This window comes from Eucyclogobius newberryi, unplaced genomic scaffold, assembly GCF_026437365.1.
Source record: "Eucyclogobius newberryi isolate DKJ021-1_F unplaced genomic scaffold, fEucNew1.0.hap1 SCAF_7, whole genome shotgun sequence".
NCBI classification, from domain to species: Eukaryota; Metazoa; Chordata; class Actinopteri; order Gobiiformes; family Gobiidae; genus Eucyclogobius; species Eucyclogobius newberryi.
In genome coordinates, this window is record NW_027316389.1 from 16,400,328 (window position 1) to 16,421,395 (window position 21,068).

At 43.0% G+C, this 21,068-nt stretch overlaps 1 protein-coding gene across 1 annotated transcript; it reads left to right on the forward strand.

Annotated features, from left to right (window-relative positions):
• The first annotated feature begins 1,084 nt into the window (after positions 1-1,084).
• Positions 1,085-21,068, forward strand: tbc1d2b (TBC1 domain family, member 2B). Its single transcript, XM_072434772.1, has 13 exons — positions 1,085-1,578; positions 4,089-4,239; positions 7,201-7,372; positions 13,404-13,558; positions 14,383-14,609; positions 15,376-15,816; positions 16,665-16,775; positions 16,852-17,045; positions 18,249-18,743; positions 18,814-18,931; positions 19,010-19,195; positions 19,649-19,770; positions 19,885-21,068. The coding sequence occupies exons 1-13, from the start codon at positions 1,237-1,239 to the stop codon at positions 20,078-20,080; spliced, it is 2,910 nt and encodes a 969-aa protein (XP_072290873.1). The 5' UTR covers positions 1,085-1,236; the 3' UTR covers positions 20,081-21,068.

Consider the following 21,068-nt stretch of genomic DNA (forward strand, 5'->3'; position numbering starts at 1 on the left):
GTGGGTAGTCTGGGCAGTGCTGTTCTTGTCTTGCATCCGATTGAGTTCTGTATCTATCCTTCTCCTGTAATGAACCTTAGAGCTGAACCTTAGAGCTGAACCTCAGAGCTGAACCTCAGAGCTGAACCTGAGAGCTGAACCTTAGAGCTGAACCTTAGAGCTGAACCTCAGAGCTGAACCTTAGAACTGAACCTTAGAGCTGAACCTGAGAGCTGAACCTCAGAGCTGAACCTCAGAGCTGAACCTCAGAGCTGAACCTCAAGCTGAACCTTAGAGCTGAACCTCAGAACTGAACCTCAGAGCTGAACCTTAGAGCTGAACCTTAGAGCTGAACCTCAGAGCTGAACCTGAGAGCTGAACCTTAGAGCTGAACCTCAGAGCTGAACCTCAGAGCTGAACCTGAGAGCTGAACCTTAGAGCTGAACCTGAGAGCTGAACCTGAGAGCTGAACCTTAGAGCTGAACCTGAGAGCTGAACCTGAGAGCTGAACCTTAGAGCTGAACCTTAGAGCTGAACCTTAGAGCTGAACCTTAGAGCTGAACCTGAGAGCTGAACCTGAGAGCTGAACCTTAGAGCTGAACCTTAGAGCTGAACCTGAGAGCTGAACCTCAGAGCTGAACCTCAGAGCTGAACCTTAGAGCTGAACCTGAGAGCTGAACCTCAGAGCTGAACCTTAGAGCTGAACCTCAGAGCTGAACCTTAGAGCTGAACCTGAGAGCTGAACCTCAGAGCTGAACCTGAGAGCTGAACCTTAGAGCTGAACCTTAGAGCTGAACCTCAGAGCTGAACCTTAGAGCTGAACCTGAGAGCTGAACCTTAGAGCTGAACCTTAGAGCTGAACCTTAGAGCTGAACCTTAGAGCTGAACCTTAGAGCTGAACCTGAGAGCTGAACCTTAGAGCTGAACCTGAGAGCTGACCCATTTCTTATCGAACCCAACAGCATCCAGACAATCCAAGAGAAGACAGTGATCCACAGAAAGGACTTTGAATAAATCAAAAGAACCAGCAGCAGTTTGGGCTTTGCTTTTCTCAGGTCAAAGCTGCCCCCTAGTGTCTCTTTGTAGTATTGCAGCCTGCCATTGAACACGTCGTCGTTGTGGCGTGACTACATTTCCCACAGTTCCCCGCGCGGGACACTTACAGTCATGTGGCTGGATGATGGAAACAGGCGTGGACATCCGCTCATGCACTCATCCATGCACCCGCGGCTCTGCAACAACTAACCCCGAGCAAAGATGCACGAAGAGGAGGACGGCGGCGAGCCGAGCCCGGGCACGTCCGCGCGAATGGTCCCCTCCAAGTCCCTGGAAGTGCCCGAGGAGGAGGGCGCGAAGGAGCAGGCCTCCAAACTCTGCGGGTACCTCAACAAACTGTCCGGCAAAGGGCCCCTGAGGGGGTACAAGCCGCGCTGGTTCGTCCACGACCCCAGAAAGTGTTATATGTATTACTTCAAGAGTCCGCAGGACGCGCTCCCGCTCGGACACATCGACATCAGCGACGCGAGCTTCAGCTACGACCTGGACGGAGACGAGGGGCAGTTCCAGATCCGAACCGCGGGGAAAGAGTTCCTGCTCAAGGTAAACTTCTGCACAGGGTTCTTTCTGTGGTTCCTCTGACTCAGGGCGCAGGGTGACACAGTTAGAGGAGCGAGAGTGTGTACTTCCGCTGGAAACTCTTAAAAAGCCGTCTGGAGCAGGCCTCCCGAGCTCTAAGTTCAGAGTCTAAAGCCCTTAAAGGGGACACGTGCCACAAGACTCTAATCCTCCTCGTGTTCTGACTCAGAGCTGTCATCTGTTTGTTTGATTGATGTAAACACGTTTGAATAATCCTGTGTTTTCCCTCACTCAACGCTTGATCGCTCTGTTTTGTGTCTGTTGTCTGTTTTCACTTACCCCCTGTCCCCGCCCACTGCCCTGTACTTACTCACTTTACAGTTATTCAAATATTTCAGACTCTAGGGGGGTCAGAGGGTCTGAGGGCTACTTCAAGAGTCAGTTATGTTTTCATAAAGGGGCTCGAGCCAGTTACAGTCTGTGTGTAATTATAATGTATTTTTTAATTTAAAATCCAAGCTTAATCTATAAAAAAGGAATATAGGAAACCAGCACCAACTCTTTCAATGAATAAACAAAATATATGCAAAACGAAATAGTGTTCATTGTAGTAGTGTTCGAAATAGAACCGTTTATCTGTTCATTTCAGTCCTGAACGTTAGTTAGACCAGTTAGTCCTGGTTCAAGTCTGGTGTTAGTCCTGGTTCAAGTCTGGTGTTAGTCCTGGTCTAAGTCTGGTGTTAGTCCTGGTCTAAGTCTTGAGTTAGTCCTGGTCTAAAAGTCTTGAGTTAGTCCTGGTCTAAAAGTCTTGAGTTAGTCCTGGTCTAAAAGTCTTGAGTTAGTCCTGGTCTAAAAGTCTTGAGTTAGTCCTGGTCTAAAAGTCTTGAGTTAGTCCTGGTCTAAAAGTCTTGAGTTAGACCTGGTTTAGTTCTGGGTCTGTCCTATTCCCCTCTGACCTCTGACCTCTGACCCCTCTCTCTGAAGCTAATGCACATTGTTGGTCTTCCTTTTTGCTCGTCATGATGTAAACACGCGCCCTTTGCCACGGTTGGTGCCACAGACGATTCGTCACTTTCACTTTTGCGTAGCAGCTTGTGATTACTGGGTGTATTTTGAAAAAGCCTGTACAGTCCCAGCTCTCAAATAAGCTTTTCGTCTTGGATGAAGTCCACACGGCGGCAGAGAAGAAGCGCTCTGGGTTAAAGATGGACGATATGGCAACAACAAGAAAAATCACGTTTCATGTAGTTCGTGCAGTTTGTTTTTATACTGTCATAAAGAGGTAAAGAAACAAAGCAGAAATAAGCTAAATGCCACTGTGATTGGTTGAATTCAGCTGTCACTCACTCAGAGCCTTTGAGAAATAGCAGATTATCACAAGGATGAGCTTCATATTCCCGTTTCGCCCTCTTCTGAGCCAGTCCAAGTATTACGCGGTTTAAGACCTTTTGACAACGTTACCGAGACTAAAACCACATTCCTTCACATTCAGCGGACTGACCATAGCGGCCCATTGTTTACAGCCAGTGCCGAGTTTAGCGCTGATTTTAAAACGTTGGTGAGTTCACAGTTTGTCATGACACACTGACACGTTCACCCCGCGTCACGTGACCGTCACATGATCGTGGGCCAGCTTTCTCAGACTGCCATGCGGGCGCCAGATGGACTCAAACGTCACATCTTTACACTCTTTGCTTTGATGAAAACTTCAGACTTTACACATGAATTGGTCATGAATTCTCTTGTAGTAGTTTTATAAGAATGTACATGCACATTAGCAGAAACATGCGGAGTTAGATGGAGTTTTGGCAGTTTAATCTGACATTTATCTCTTATTTCTAAGCAGTTTTCTTGTGTGAAAGTTACATCGTGCACATTTAAATTATACCTGTCTTTATTAGTCGACACAGTTTTTTTTTTGCCTGTTACTCATTTTCCTGAACAAAATGTATAAAGTTCATCCATTAATTGGCACTTATTTAAGGAAATCTGTAGTTTTTATCGCTAGTTTTTTTGTGACATGCCTTTTAACTAGGGATGTCACAATATCACATTTTAGTGTGACGATTATTGTGAGAAAAAACATCCCGATTTAGTCATGATTATCGAGACAAAACAACTGTGAAATCTTGAATTTTGTGACCAGCTAAAGTAAAATGTGACAAAAAGCCAGATACATTTTTATTTTTTTACATTTAGATCTATTTTTTTGGGCCATATATTGAACAAAATATTACTTAATTTTGCTTCTAAAATCATCAGAATTCATATTTTTCTCATTTTTTGTGACAATTCCTAATAACCTTCTATAGTTTTCTTCTCTCAGCACCTACCAAGCCTCAGCATTTGAAAAATAGCTTATTTTTTCCCTGCGCCAGTCTTCAATACCAACATATTTTCGTACATATTTCCACTGGCACAACATCATTCAGTATCGCGGCGATGCCTTTGACCGTACGCGGCCCTCCGTGTTTACAATTCACTCCCTCCTGACAGAAGTGTGCGTCTGAGCGCTTGTTCTGCCTCGTCCTCAGGCTCCGAGCAGGCAGGTGATGCATTACTGGCTCCAGCAGCTGCAGCAGAAGCGCTGGGAATACAGTAAGACGCGAGGGTCCGGGCACAGGGACAGCTGGAGCTCCCCCGTCACGGCCCACCCGCCTACAGGTCTGGTGGCCAAAGACAACGGTAAATACTCCACGTCTGTCATAGCGACGTCCTCCAGGTGTTTTTCTTTCGGTACTTAAATATGTATTAAGATAAGATAAGATAATCCTTTATTGTCCACACATGGGGAAATTTCATTGTTGCAACGCAGGTAGATACAGAGGAAAAGAATAGATCACTTATAGGAAGTTTAAAAAACACTCTCAATAGAAGAACTCTTATAAACACAAACTATTGTTTAACTCCCATTTCCCAAAACAAGGGATGGAGGGGGAAAATAATTAAAGATAAAAAATTAAATTAAAATTAAATATAAGAATTAAAATAAAATAAAAAACAGCTAGCGTGAGACAAGATACTACTACTACTAATATTAATAATGGAAAAATAAACACTATTCTCATCAGTTATATATTTGAGCAAGTGACATCCTTTTGAAAACTAAGGCATAATGAAAACTTTAAGGGACTAAAGAAAAGGCTTTATTCAATTTTTATACTACAATGATAAGTTAAAAAAACACTCCTTTTTAAACAATAGAATGTCATTTTCGAAGCAAAACAATAGTATTTTCTTGGTCTTGTATTAGTTTTCTTAAAGGTCAAGACCGTTTGTTCTAAAACTATTCCAGAAAGGTCAAATTTTGTCTTATTCATGTCATTTTTGTCATTTGATATTTTTTTACTAGTTTTAGTATTGATTATTTTCTAATTACGGACACTTTTGACAAACCATATACAATACTGTTTCAAAATGGGGTCGCAGCTAATGATAAGGCAACTTGTTATTAGCTTTTTTGTTTTGATTGGTTGCCGAGTCACAATAATATTTATTTTTCGTCCAGAGACATTTTAACCACAGTAAAATAATATAAACTGACCCGGTAATAGAGAATACTCACACACACATTTGGTTTATATAGTCCGCATAACAGTTTGTTTATTAGCCATGAATCCAAAGAGGCTGTTTACTGTATGTTATGCACCGCTGCAACAATTAATCAACTAATCACAGTCATCTTTTGATAATTGTAGTCGTTATCCAGACTATACACGCTCTAAAACACTTACGAAACGACCTTGAATAACAAAGACGTTGGCAAAATGAATCAAACAATGTCAACTCTATCTAGAAGTCGTCAGTCGTCATATTGCAACTGTTTATTTGGTTTGAAACGTATTCAATGTACTCCCTGCTCTCATCCCCCATCTCACCACCCTCTTCAACCAGTCTTTATCCCTCGGCCATGTTCCTTCCATCTACAAACTGGCCTCCATCACCCCCATCCTCAAAAAACTCACCCTAGACTCCGCCAACCTCTCCAACTACAGCCCCATCTCCAACCTGCCATTCCTCTCAGAAACGCTGGAACGCATCGTCGCCGCCCAACTTCACACCCACCTCCAGTCAAACAACCTCTATGAACCCCTCCAATCTGGCTTCCGCCCACTTCACAGCACTGAAACAGCCCTGGTCAAAGTACTCAACGATCTCCTCACCTCTGCAGACTCCGGGGCCCTCAACATCCTGTTACTACTAGACCTCAGCGCAGCCTTTGACACTATAAACCATTCCATCCTCCTACAAAGGCTGCGCCAACTGGGTGTTGAGGGCTCTGCACTTGACTGGCTCACATCCTACCTCACCAACAGGCAAGAGTTCATTTCCCTCTCCGGTCACTCATCCACCCTCTCCCCAGTAACGCAGGGGGTCCCCCAGGGCTCAGTCCTCGGCCCCCTCCTCTTCATCTGCTACATCTTCCCCCTTGGTCACATCCTCCGCCAACTCAACCTGGACTTTCACTGCTACGCTGACGACACCCAGATATACCTCACCACCAAATCCACCCAAAACCCTCCCCTCAGCCACATCGAAACCTGCATCTCTACAATAAAATCATGGCTCACTCTCAACTTCCTCAAACTGAACAGTGACAAAACAGAGCTCCTCCTCATTGGCACCAAATCCACTCTCAATAAAACTGGTCCCTTTTCACTCAGCATCGACACCTCGACCATCACCCCCTCTACCCTGGTACGCAATCTCGGTGTCATCATGGACCCCACCCTCTCCTTCACTCCCCATGTCAGCCACATCGTCAAGACCTCATACTTCCACCTCCGCCGCATCGCCAAAATCCGACACTGCCTCACCCTCCCCGCTGCTGAATCCCTCATCCATGCCTTCATCTCCTCCCGCCTTGACTACTGCAACTCCCTCCTCACTGGCATCTCCTCCCATTCCCTCCATAGACTCCAAATGGTCCAAAACTCCGCTGCCCGCCTCCTCACCCACACCCGGTCCCGTGATCACATCACTCCCGTTCTCCGCTCTCTCCACTGGCTCCCCATCAAGCAGCGCATAAACTTTAAAATACTCCTCCTCACCTTCAAAGCTCTTCACCACCTTGCCCCCCCTACCTGTCTGACCTCCTCATCCCCCACCGCCCCTCCCGAGCTCTCCGATCCTCCTCCTCTCTCACCCTGGCTGCACCAACATCCTGACTCAAAACTTTTGGCGACAGAGCATTCTCCCGAACATCACCCCGACTCTGGAACTCCCTCCCCCAACCTGTCCGCGACTCTCCCTCACTCACAACATTCAAATCCCGCCTAAAAACATACCTCTTCACCCAAGCCTATGACCTCCCCTACCCCTAGCCTCCTCTACCCCATTGCCTACTCTTCTACCCCCTGTTACATCCCCATCTTTTTCTCTCTACTTCTTCTGTCTTGTTCATTTTATCTGTATATTAATGTGTATTGTACGTGTTGTCCCCCCCTGTCTGTAAATACCCCCCCTTTTTTTATTATGTTCAGCGTCTTTGGGTCACTGAAAAGCGCTATATAAATAAAAGTTATTATTATTATTATTATTAATAAAAGTAATCGTTTGACTAGTGGACTGCTCGTTAATGTCAGCGCTGGTGCATCATCTCGCCTCAAACTCTGTACATATTTATGTTTCCGTGGATATTTTCAGATGGCGTGGTGTTCGAGAAGCTGAACGACAGCATGGAAAAGGTGCGCAGTGACTTTGCGATGGAGGCGGAGGCTGACGGCGCCGTGGCTGTGGACGCTCTTTTGTCCAGGAGTCCCACCGGATCACCCGCCAACCCGCTCAACACGCTCAGAAATTTCGGCACCGAGCTGCGGTATGGGCCATGATATCATTTTTTTTTCTTTGCATATTTATTACAGTGAACGTTTTCTACTAAATCGGGCTGTTTCCGAGTCGCTGCGTCACTTTTCTGCCACTTGCTTGATTCATTAAATACATTTTGCCTGTAATATTCCACAGTATGGCATTAAACTTGTCTATTTCCATGGTGACAAGCACGCACCGCCTCAAGGTCAGGCAAGTTACGGGTCAGATCTGTGGACTCGTGAGAATGTATGTTTTTCATGTTGATCGTGAGCTATGAAAACGCCTGGATAGTTGGATGAATGCAAGATGGATATGTTTAATGCCATACTGAGGAACATGGCAACATCGTCATGGAGACAAGCAGGTGGCAATGCCTTATGCAGCGCACTGTTAAAGGAGCCATTTAAAATAGGGTTTTGTCAGTTTCAAATAAATGTTGCTAGATGGTTTAAGACTGAATTGAGCAAACATCCGTTTATTTATTTTATTTATTTTTGTCATGGAATTAGACATACACCCGATGCTATTCCGTAACACATTGAGAACACAATTCAACTTAGAATATTAAACGACACAGAAACATCAGACATTTGTGTGGCATGCATGGGAGAAAACGCGGGGTCTGTGTCAGCCAGGCCGTTGTAAGGAGCCTGGCTGACCCTCCTGCGTCTCACCCCCGCGTCTCACACCGTTTTTTCCCATGCTGGTTGGTTTTATTAGATATTCTGGAATAGGCGGGTCACATTTCTCATTGGTCAGCCTCACATCAAGGCACTTGGTATTTTTCCGTAGAGATAAAGCCTGCAAGGGGGGGTGCAACTCCCCCCCCTGGGGCAACATTCTTTGGCCCATCTTTATGACCCCTTCACAAACAAATGCTGTCACACACCCGTTCTTCTCTTAGACTAATGATGCAGATAAAATATCACTATTATGCAGATAAAATACATCACAGAAATATAATCATATATTCACATTTTATCACATTTCCCTCCTGTTTATCAAAGCATTAGTCTTCTGTCTCATATGCCAAACATATTATTCTTTTCAGTTTTCAACATGTCTTTCATATTGGTGTTAAAATGACACTTTTACACATTTCTCAACATTGAACACACTTCTTTTCTCTCGGCCCACAACATTTCTACAGCATTACTGTCCTAAATTTTGAGTCAGATTGGTCAATCTCTGTAATTTGACAAACAGACCATTTATCTTGTCTATAATTTGTGCGGTGTGATGGGAAATATAGAAGTACAAGCGGAAAGCCCTCAAACCCACTGCTCTCTGGTCAGTCAGTTTGACTCGTCAGGGACCTCTGGACACCCCAATAGAATCAAATACGTAGTATCAGGTGCTACTGGGACCAGATTGTCCACTAACCTCTCGACCTTGACCCTGCGGTATGGTTCTGGGTGATGCTGGTCTTTGTTATGACCATGGCTGGCCACAAAAGGGATACATAGGCACAACGTCCCACAAGTGTCCCCACATCACCATACGTCCTCTCTTGGTTCCTTAAGAGACCTCCTCCCGCTATCTGTACAGTTAGGTTACACATATGAACTGGTACATTTCCCATCTCAATTCATAATCTCATTAACATTACATGTAGTTATGTTGTAGCAGATAAAAAAGATAGTTAGTGTAAACAACTGTGGCTGTATAATATGCCATTGTGTTTCTTCAGCCTCTGTCATGTCAATTGTACATTATACATTATACATTTCATAACCTTCCTTCAAGTTGATCACTTATTTTCTTCCCTCTATATTCCATTAACCGGTATACACCGTTGTGTATGTTGATCGATTGTCCCTCTTGTCCCGATTGTCCCAATTGTATAATACAGGTGTTCAGCACCCATATTACCGTCATCACTTGATGATGATAACTCGTTGATTCTTTTTCACAGAGTATGGTACTCTGCGCACCGTAGCCTCTGTCTCTCGTTCATTGTAGCAGAGTATAGTACTTTGCGTACTGTAGAATCTCTGTCTGTTGTCTCTGCATACAAAAACGAAGAATACAAACGAAGTCCTGCGTCTGCGATGTTATGGATCTGGTGCTGTGTTGTCCAGACATTTCTCTCACTTTCCCATGAGAGCACCCATGTTCTCGTCCCTCCAATGGTCGGTGTGAGGACGACACGGTGTGGCTCCGTCCACTGGCTGTCCCACTTGGATTGTCTCTGTAAACACCACATCTCCAACACGTTCTGCTGTGGTGATAAACAAAGTCTTTTCGACAATTCAGTGCATTTCAAACAGTTTTCCTGTTTACAATTTTTTTTTTGTAATTATTGATTCGGAATATTTGTTTACACGTACATATCCCTCCTTTTTGAGATATTGAATTCCCATTTCTCAAACTACTACACAATTCTACATTTAACCAAAATTAAATACTCCAGATAGTTTACAACGATGTAATCAAGGAAGAGATGGAATTGCGTCTGTCACTCCACTCCGCAATGTCACCTCTTGACCTTTCACAGTTCAGTGGTCACATCCCTGGCTGAGCCCCCCCCTCCACGGCGCTGGGCCCCCACCCTGTGTGTCCAATCAGTCTATGTGTGTAATCTTACACTGCCAAACCTGTAACTTGTAAATCTGTTTTACCACCATTTGTTTCAAACTCCAAATGTTTCAAACTCTAAATGTTTCAAACTCTAAAAGTTTCAAACTATAAATGTTTGGTGCGTATGTATGTATGTGTGTGTGTATGTGTCAAATACATCAAACAATACTAATTATCTCAATAATTCCCCCGTTGAGCTGGCCATAAGGGTCAGTTCACAACTTAGAATTCTTCACATAATTAATAATTTCACATCTCCTCTGTTTGTGTGGCCTGAATAATGTCACCCATCTAATGTAATATGTGCTTATCTTCTATATGTGCTTCAGGTGAGTTTCAAACTCAATCTCTCACACCTGCTCATGTGGTGCTTTACAAACATTGTGTATTAGTTTGTTCTAGCAAGTCTATATGTGTATAACAATCAAAATGATCCTAAACCTTCCCCTTGTACATAAGGCACATCATTTTATCAGTCTAACCATCTCTTGTCTCCGTCCTGAGTCCTATAATGTTTAAGTCCTGTTATCATTGGTTTTCATAACTTCTATAGCGTCTAAATTTAGATGATATTGTCTTATTTAAATCTATTCAATTCTTGATGAATCTCCACAATCCTTCAGGTATTTACTTTAGAATGTCAAATTCTTTCGCTGTTAATTTTAACTTTTCCTATTACCCATCACGTCAACCCCCCCCCTGAGGTGGTGTTGCTGTTAATTGTCACTGTGATACGTAAAGATAACGACATCTGCTCCATCCTGAGTCCTCCAGATTCTTTGCCAGTCAATAGCCCCTTATCTCTGACTATCTTTATGACTTGGTGTCCTGTTGTCTTTAGTTAATAAACACATGTATGTCCCATGTCCCCCCACTTCTGCGTCAATTGCCCTAGTTAATGACCCATTCATGTCTTTCCTGGGAGGGCATTGGACGTCACTATTTAACTTATTCCCTCACTTATGTCTACATGCAATACGAGGTTTCCTCATGATAACACAAATAAATAAGTTACTGATATAACTTTTACTATCACTTTACTTACTACTCATTCTACTCCTATGTCCAAAAACATCAGTAGTCACCCATTTACCCATATTATCACTTCCCAGGCCTGTGCCTGTATTTGATCCTAAATTTAAAACCACTTCTGTCTTTTCGTCCTGTACTTTCATCTAGTCATGTATTATGGTTACATAATAAGTCCAAAAGATAATTTTGTCAAGTCCAAAAATAAAACAAAACAAAACGTAGCTTTGTTCTGTGCACTCAAAAAACACGATACCGTAAAAACACAACTTTTGTCTTCTATGTCGGGGACAGGAAGTGTCCTGTCTGTGATCACATTCCCCAAAATATTGGCCATCTATAAAAATCTGAAATAATCTTCATCTCTTATCAAGTTTAATACAATCTTTATAATTGATTGTTGTCAATCAAACAAAACCCTTAAATTTGTTCAAATACTAAAATTTAAAACCAACTGGGTTTAATTCCTAATTTCATCAGTTCAGAGCGTCCTCTGAACTGCTTTCCCTTCTCCTGCCTTGTTGACCCCCCTTATCTCCCCCTCTCTGCCACGTCATCTGAGCACACCGGAAGTCTCCCTCCAAAATCCTCTTATGACTTTTCCTTTGTCTTTTTACAGTTTGGGGTGACAATTTTGGCATTATGTGGTCTCGGTCGTCTGAGAGAAATGCTACTTGCTTTACAGTCACGGTTAATGTCAAGCTTCTAGAGAAAATTCCTTATTAGATTCCTCCGGACATAAACGTGGTGTTTAAGATTCACCCGTGACTTCAAATTTTAGATCTCTCAGAATAACGCCTTGTGACCCTTGTATGATTAATTGTGATTCTCACACTCGTTAGTGAATCACTTATTAATCCTCATTCACACATTCACACTTCTCTCTTACTTACTTCGCTCGTGCACAGCGCTTACATTCACACATATTTCCTCAGTAATATTAAACTGGGTATTTCCTCAGTAATACCTAAACTGCGTATTTCCTCAGTAATATGAAACTGGGTATTTCCTCAGTAATACCTAACTGCCTAAAATATTTCCTCAGTAATATGAAACTGGGTATTTCCTCAGTAATACCTAACTGCCTAAAATATTTCCTCAGTAATATGAAACTGGGTATTTCCTCAGTAATACCTAACTGCCTAAAATATTTCCTCAGTAATATGAAACTGGGTATTTCCTCAGTAATACCTAACTGCGCATAAAAGCATACAATATTTTTCCAGTAAATATCAAACTAATGCATAAAAACGTTTTATGGCTAACTCTTTTTCACACACAAAATTTTTGTCTGACCTTCTTTGTCGCCTGTGTTCTCCTGCTGCTTCGAAACGACGCGCTCTCCTCGCGGAGACTGAGGTGCGATGGGCGGCCACGGGAAAAGTGGACTTCTTTCAGCTGTGCACAGACTTCACCGATTCACCCGTCAATCTCCGCGAAGGGCAGCTGGTCATCCGGCTCGAAGGACCAGAAAATGTCATGGAATTAGACATACACCCGATGCTATTCCTTAACACATTGAGAACACAATTCAACTTAGAATATTAAACGACACAGAAACATCAGACATTTGTGTGGCATGCATGGGAGAAAACGCGGGGTCTGTGTCAGCCAGGCCGTTGTAAGGAGCCTGGCTGACCCTCCTGCGTCTCACCCCCGCGTCTCACACCGTTTTTTCCCATGCTGGTTGGTTTTATTAGATATTCTGGAATAGGCGGGTCACATTTCTCATTGGTCAGCCTCACATCAAGGCACTTGGTATTTTTCCGTAGAGATAAAGCCTGCAAGGGGGGGTGCAACTCCCCCCCCTGGGGCAACATTCTTTGGCCCATCTTTATGACCCCTTCACAAACAAATGCTGTCACACACCCGTTCTTCTCTTAGACTAATGATGCAGATAAAATATCACTATTATGCAGATAAAATACATCACAGAAATATAATCATATATTCACATTTTATCACAATTTTATTTATTTTATTTATTTTATTTATTTTATTTATTTTATTTATTTTATTTATTTTATTATTATTATTTATTTTTTTAAGTCTGATTATTTTGAATCTAATAAAATAAAATGCTGTGTTTACACCGACTTACTACTATGGAAAGTGCTAATAATGTTATAATCCTAATAATAATAATGGGCTGTGGTTTGCCTTTGTTGAGGGCTTTAACTAATCCACTGCATCAAATGATTACCTGCTCTAATGAAGGTTGCACAGCTCATTTTAAGCAGCTTTAAGTAATTTCTTGTTTTTAAATTCCCTTTTTCTAGATGTGTATATTAAAATATTGCAACGTCGTGCAGCCCTGCTTTGTTACACTTTATTCCTTTTCTTTTACGTTTGCCCTTTAACAGCCGCAGATCCTCCCCCACAGTTTGTCCTCGCTCTTGTAGATTTGTAAAATGATTTGTCCTTTTCAGAAACTCCATGTCTTCTCTGCGGGCCGTGCGTCCTGGTGACAGCAGGAGGAGTGTGTTTTACACGGGCAACAGCAGCGCGGTGGAGGAGTGGGAGCTGCTGGACTCTCCCCCCAAAGACCTGACCTCCGACGGCAAACACAACTACATCCACAGACGTACGGTCACTGCCACAGTCTCTGCACCGGCCCGTCAAGACAACTGGCCAAACGCCCACAATCTTTTACCCCGGCTCATATTCAAATGTTCAACAAGGCCATGCTATAGTCTGTTTATCCACACTATTAACAGCTGTAATGACACAGTGTATGTTAGAGAATGTTAAAGGTCCCATATCATGTAAAATCAACTTTTCAGAGCTTTTAACCTTCTTACAGTGCTATTAGTACCTCGTATATGTGCCCAAAGTGTTAAAAAAAATAATAATATTCCTGCAGTCTTTAGCTAGAGAACAGTCTCTCTCCTTCCCCTCGGATGAGCAGAAGAACGGGGCCAGCACGCTTCTGTTTCAGCCCATCCTCCTGGAAGCACTCCTGTTATTCTGGGTTTGTGAGCGGGCTCCATGATATGGCTGATTTTCTATTTTGTTATGGGTGTTTCACAACATTTACTATTATCAAATATAGACTAGAAAAATAGTATGGGATTATGATATTATTAGCACTTTCCATAGTAGTAAGTCGGTGTAAACACAGCATTTTATTTTATAAGAAAAATGGCATAATATGGGATCTTTAAGAATTGCTGATGGAAATTGGCTTCCAAAGATATCTTCTGGTACAAACTCCTTTTCCCCTCAGGCGTTATGTAACTGTACATTGTCCTCTAAAGAAGGAAATGAGAAAGAAATGAAATAATATCTCAAAACCAAGCAATTCAGTGTTATACCAAACTGCCACCTCTGTTTTTTCGTCTTGCTTTTTGCTTTAATGCCATGTTCCAGTTTGTCCAGTCTTGACACAAAGTACGATTCTCTTTTCAGATTCCTTCGGCTCAGCGTTCACCTTCGACTTCGGGCGCAGCTCCGGGAGGAACAAGCGGCCGTTGCTGCTGGGGAGGCCGAGCCGGGGCAGCGTGGACATGTCTGCAGCGGAGTTCAACGGCAGCAAACCCGCCGACCTCCACCTGCGGCTCCAGAGTCAGCAGGAGGAGCTGAGCCGAATGCAGGAGGAGCAGGCCCAGCTCAGAGAGGAGCTGCTCACTCACCAGGTCCTGCTGCACAACATGTGGTGTCCAGGGAAACTTTGACCACAGATAGAGTACATTATACAAATAGAGTGATGATGGAAGCACCATCTAAGACTAGTTCAAATATAAGTACTTTTATTAAGGATTAAGCGTTCAAGTAAATAATAACAACGAAAACTTTTTTTTTAACTTTTTCTCTGAATAAATGTAACTTTGTGAAATCGTGCTAGGAGTTAATGAAGGTCTTTGTAACCAAACGTATATGTATTTTAATATAATATGTATTTGAAATGGTAGTTTTTTTGTGTGTTACAGACAAACCACTAAAAAGGAAGGAAGCAAGTTTCATACAAATTTCCCATGAACCAATAATGCCTCAAGCAATACTAAGTTTTATGAAGTAACAGAGAAGGTTTCTTCAGTGCAGTTTCATGAAAGTTATTGATTGTTCCTTTAGTAAAAGTATGACATCAAAACATCTGCTTAAGTTAAAGAATATGAGACAGATTTTGAGAACTAATAAAGTGTCAAAAGTAGTGATATGGATAAAAATAAATACAGGAAGTGTTTGTACAGCAGAAACCACTGAATTGATTTTCTAATTTGTCTAGCTAATTTGTATATATTTTGTCTGTTAACCCCTAATTTCCGTAAGGTACAGTAGAATGTACAGATACCTGCTCTCGAATGTTAAATACTGAATACTTTTACCTTTGTAGATACTTTCCACCACAGGATCCTTACTATGTTTTTATTTGATCGTATTTTATCTTCCGTTTCCCTTCAGGAGCTGGTGAGACTTCTTCAACAGACCCTCAGAACCTCTCAAAGTGACTGGCAGTCGTTACGCCGCGGATCCCAGACTTCCGCTCCCCCAGACCCAAGCGCGCCGGCCCCCGAGCAGCCCGAGCCGCCCGAGCCCCCCGCGGTGACTTCGGAGGCCCTGTCCCAGCTGGAGCGCCTCCTGCAGGACAAAGACGCACAGATCCAGTCGCTGTGCGGACACATGGAGCGGCTGGCGCTGGAGAAGGACAGTCTGCAGAAGGAGCTCAAGGGGCTGAAGCTCAAAGTGGGCGAGATGAACGAGCGGCTGGGGATGCTCATGGAGACCATCCAGGCCAAGGACGAGGTCATCATGAAACTGTCCCAGCCGAGCTCGGAGGGCAGCCACAGCGAGCCCGGCTCCCCCCACTTCGGCAGAGAGCAGAACGAAGTGGATATACTCAAGGTCCACCGCTCTGTTTGCTTTGCAGATAGTACATTATGCTGATGTCACACTCGCACGTTTGCTTATTCCATTTAAACAAAATCCAAATCGAAACACCGTTTATTTTGAATAGTCACAAGATTCATTAATGCACCATATGCACGCAGCAGATTCACCTCCTTTTATAGTGCATTTGCCAGTTTAGACGACACATTTCACTAGAACATAGTGGATACAATTAGCTAAAAATGTTGTTTATTTTGGCCCAGTTTAAACATTTCCGTGTTGGTTTGTAATGTTATATCCTGGTTGGACCTGATCTGCAAATATCTCATTGTCATTTCACAACTGTTACCTAGCAACCAGACTGAACAGGGGCTAAAGTCCATATCGATTACACAATAGTTATGATTTGAAAATAATAATACCTGATAGTACTTTTTTTATTGCATGTTTGAACTGTTAAATGTGGCGGTTGTGTGTAAATTGTCTGTTTGCTGAAAGATGGAGGGATATTGTTTTAGAACTTGGCACAAACTGAAACTTGACCGATGGTAAACGATGATAAGTATATACCACAGGAACTATTGCACCAAACCAAGTCATATTTAAAAATATATATATATATATATATATATATCTTATGCTCTTTAAACAGGAGCCAGTATCGTGTATTCATTTGAAGAAATATGCAAAAATAAAAGCCACTAATGTTCAAGCACATAATCCATTATCAATAGTGAATATGCACATTTCTCAGTTCGATCTGTACAAATATGGTGTGACGTCATCTGAAACACAGCAATTCAAGCTCTCGTGGTTTTTTATATATAATTTATTAACTTGTTTAACCTTGCGTTATATTTCAGGACGGCCTTCAGGGATACAAAACCCAAAACAAGTTCCTCAACAAAGAAATTCTCGAGCTGACAGTGTTACGTCGAAACGCAGAGAGCCGCGAAAGGGCTCTAGAAGCAAAGGTAACTACTCCTGAGAAAGAGGAAGTGTGAAAAGTCGTTTAGCAGGTTGCTTTGAGCCTTTTTTTTTGCGTTGCAGTACACGTCTCTGGAGGCCAAGCTGTGTCAGGTGGAGAGCAAGTACCTGGTGCTGCTGCAGGAGGTGAAGACGCCCGTGTGTGGGTCCTCGGAGCAGAGCCCGGCCCGAGAGGTCATCTCCAGACTGTTGGAGGACGCTCTTCAGGGAGAGGGCTGGGAGCACGACCAGCTGCTCCTCAAGCCCAGCACTGTCAGGTGGGTTCATGCTCCTGCGCACAGTCTGGAGTAAAAACAACACCGTAACAGTGAATTTGCTTTTATTGTTTTTGCTTTTTTAATGTGGATTTTGACTTTGGTAAGCTCACTCTTTGCACACTTTTTTGGTTGAAAATATCCTCTAAAACACTGGTATTAAATGAACAGAAGATGTGTTAGTTTACTGCCATTCTGGGAAACTTTGCAGGGAAAGCAATAACATCTCCATGGAGACAACAGGCTGGCAAAAACCTAATACTAGTACGTCACCAGCTCAATTAAATCAGACATTCCAAGTGACTCAAAAATGTCTTTGGATGTACAATGAACTGTCACTGCTCTAAAGCGTTGTCACGGTCACCAGACCTGACTAACAGCTAAGTCTGCATCTCGCCCACTTTCACAATGTTATCTACAAGTACAGACGTGTTTCTGAAGTCCTCCTTATCGACAGGACACATAGCTGGATCCTTACAAAGACAAGCGTTGAGATTTGATTTGTGTTTTTATGTTTTCTAATCCATACTCACATCGAGGGGCATTAATATACAATAAGACTCAAATATGTAAACTTTAAAGGATTCACAACATGCATTTCAGAAGTTACAACATTAGCCATCCATTAATTGGAACCAATTTCGAAACAAAAGCGATTGATTTTGAGCCCTAATTCTTACTGTTTGCTTCTTTACTAATACACTTAGAGACCATATCCTTTTGTGAAAGCTCAACACGTTTGGTTACATTTAGAACCAGGAAGTGCTTCTACACATGTCTAAAGATGTACATGGTCACAAGACTTATTTGTATCATTTCAGCTTTTGAGCTACTGTTTCTTCAACGTAGCCAAAAGCATTTTAGTTTCAGGTAATAGTATGGAAAGTATCTCTTTATGTCGATTTAAATAACAATCCCAATGAGTTTTGTATTGATGCATTTAAACTCATCTGTATATTTTTGCGTCTGAATCTATACTTTACAATACTTCAGTCATTATCAATATTATGTAACGATTCTTTTGGTATCGATTCGCTCATCACCACTTCAAATCCTCTGTCTGCTAATGCCACGTAGCCACTTAGCCGTGCTGCTTTCAGCCATCTCGACATTGTTCACTCCCCTAGTGTGCCAGACGGGGGCGACAGACACATAACCGAGCGTCCTTTTTGAGAGCGAACCAAATCCTCCTTCTATATATTTCAGCGAATATGACGTGTTCGGCTTCAAGACTGTCCCCGAGGAGGAGGAAGAGGAGGAGAAGCTGGTGGCCAAGGTTCGAGCGCTGGAGCTGAAGTCCTTGTCCATGACTGACCAGGAGGTGTCTGTGGGGGTGAAGTGGGAGAACTACCTGGCCAGCACCATGAACCGAAACCTGGTGCGCTCCCCCGAGCTCAAGAACCTGGTGCGCTGCGGCGTGCCCCACGAGCACCGCTCCCAACTGTGGCGCTGGTGCGTCTCTTTCCACGTCAAGAAGCTACGGGACCACCTCGCCGTGGATTACTACGAGACTTTGCTCAACGTGGCCAAGGAGAAACCCAACCCGGCTTCGAAACAGATCGAACTGGACTTGCTGCGAACTTTGCCCAACAACAAGCACTACGCCTCCCCCAGCGCCGAGGGAATCCAAAAGCTGCGCAACGTCCTCACCGCGTTCTCCTGGAGGAACCCAGACATCGGCTACTGCCAGGGTCTCAACCGGTAAAGCAGCGAGTCACGGTGTCCTGATGCTGTGTCAATAGATGTCTGATTCAAAAACGATTCATTTCAGGTTGGTAGCCATTTCGTTGCTCTATATGGACCAAGAGGATGCCTTCTGGATGCTAATAGCGATTGTAGAAGTTTTCATGCCAAGGGATTATTACACCAAAACACTGCTGGGCTCACAGGTAAGGAGTGCATTTATTTATTGTAAGAAGGTTTAAAAGTATCGACTGTTTTATTCAATATTTGAATTGTGTATCCAGGTAGACCAGCGAGTGTTTAAGGACCTGATGAGTGAGAAACTGCCCAGACTTTATGCCCACTTTGAGCTGCACAAGGTGGACTTTTCCCTGATCACGTTTAACTGGTTCCTGGTGGTTTTTGTGGACAGTGTGGTGAGCGACATCCTCTTCAAGATCTGGGACGCCTTCCTGTACGAGGGCCCAAAGGTACAGAGCACAGGCCTCTTTTACTCTCCCAGCACAGCTCTGATTGAAATGATCTGTTGCACGCTGTGAGAGCTGAAACAAGTCTCGACACGCGCAGTGTCCTTTGAGACGCCACTGTCTGTACACAGTCACAGGAATACTTGTGTCGAACATAACGCCGGGTAATACGCATAGTAGTTCAGTAAATATGGACTGCAGTGCACCGGAGTTGGTGTAACATGCTGTCTGGAATTAACTTGCACAAAATATGTTCCAAACCCGCCTCAGATTAGATCTACACCTGATGTGAAACAAGATAGAGCAGTAATTATGGATCAAAACATTTAGCATTTTGTTTGTGTTAAATCATCTAGACTCAAGTCATTTTGTACAGTGTTAAATCATCTAGACTCAAGTCATTTTGTACAGTAAATATCATCATGCAGGCTTTAAATGTATATTTTTTGTCCTCAGATCATCTTCCGATTTGCCCTTGCACTTTTTAAGTACAAAGAGGAAGAGTTCCTGAAGTTGCAGGATTCGACCGCCATCTTTAAATACCTGCGATATTTCACCCGCACGATCCTTGATTCAAGGTGAGGCGTCTTTTGTGTTTTAAGACGAGACAAGTCAAGTATTATATTGACCGTCTTTGACCCTTTTGCTTGTTGAGCTGTTTCCTAATGCAGAGTGTTTGATCTCCTTGGTAGGAAACTGATGAACATGGCGTTTGTGGATATGAACCCTTTCCCCATGAGGCAGATTCAGAGTCGTCGGGCGTTTCACCTGGAAAAGGTGCGTCTGGAGCTGAACGAGTTAGAGGCCATCAGACAGACCTTCCTCAGGGAGAGGGAGAGCAGCCAGGACGGGCGCAGCTTTGTCAGCGATGACGACGAGGACAACTAAAGCCAAACAGACTTCAACCTCAGAGTTCACTGGACTCTGCTTTAAATCTCATAGTCAGACTTTTACCGGCCAAACGGTCTCAGTATTCCTGCCATTCTTTTAGTGTTATGCCTTTTGCTGTTCTGTCTGATGTTCCACATTCTTTTCAATCAGTTTTTGCACATATGGCTGTTTTTTTAATGATCAGCCACCTTATCTGTTGAAGGAATGATTTTTATCACTTTTATAATCTTGTGTAGGCAATTCTTAATTTTACCTTTCCCCGTTGTTTCCCTTGTTCGTCCTTCCGTCGCTGGACACGTCCATTCGTTGCACTTAGTTTACATTTGCTGAATCATTACATTTGCTGAAAGTCTTAAATCCTCGATCACATTTGACATTTCGGCTGTCGCTCACAAATGGAAGGTGTACTTGCAGGAGTTGTCCTGTAGGTGGCGGAAGAGCTTCTGTTTACGACGCTGGTACAGTTCAGTCTGGGTAAAGCTGGATTACTTCGTTACATGGACGTGAGTTGGTGTTGACATGTGAATCCTTGTGGTGTGAAAGGCCAGTGTTGACGGATTTATTTGAGTTTACATAAGCTCCGAAAGGTACCGCGAGCGTTACGGCTGCATCGTGAGCCGAGTACATTTATCTTAAAACCACTTTTTGAGAAAACATTAGCCAGAGTCGTATATGTGCAATGCTGAAAAGTGTTTGATTGTATTTCTCTTCATCCTTTTATATCACTGGTGCCTTTTTTCATCCTTGCTACGATAAATGAGCAGTTGAATTTGGCACTTGATGCTATAGAGAGCAGATCTCTCCAGCTCATTCATAATCCATATTTCACAGTAAATAAGCTAAATATCACTTTCTATGTTTGCTTTGTTCTTTTCACAAAACAGTATTACGCACTTGCCTTTTGTATATCGAGCCACTTTTGATAATCAGAATCATTTCTATAACAAAATCATATCTGTCAATCAATAAACATCAGCTGACTGAA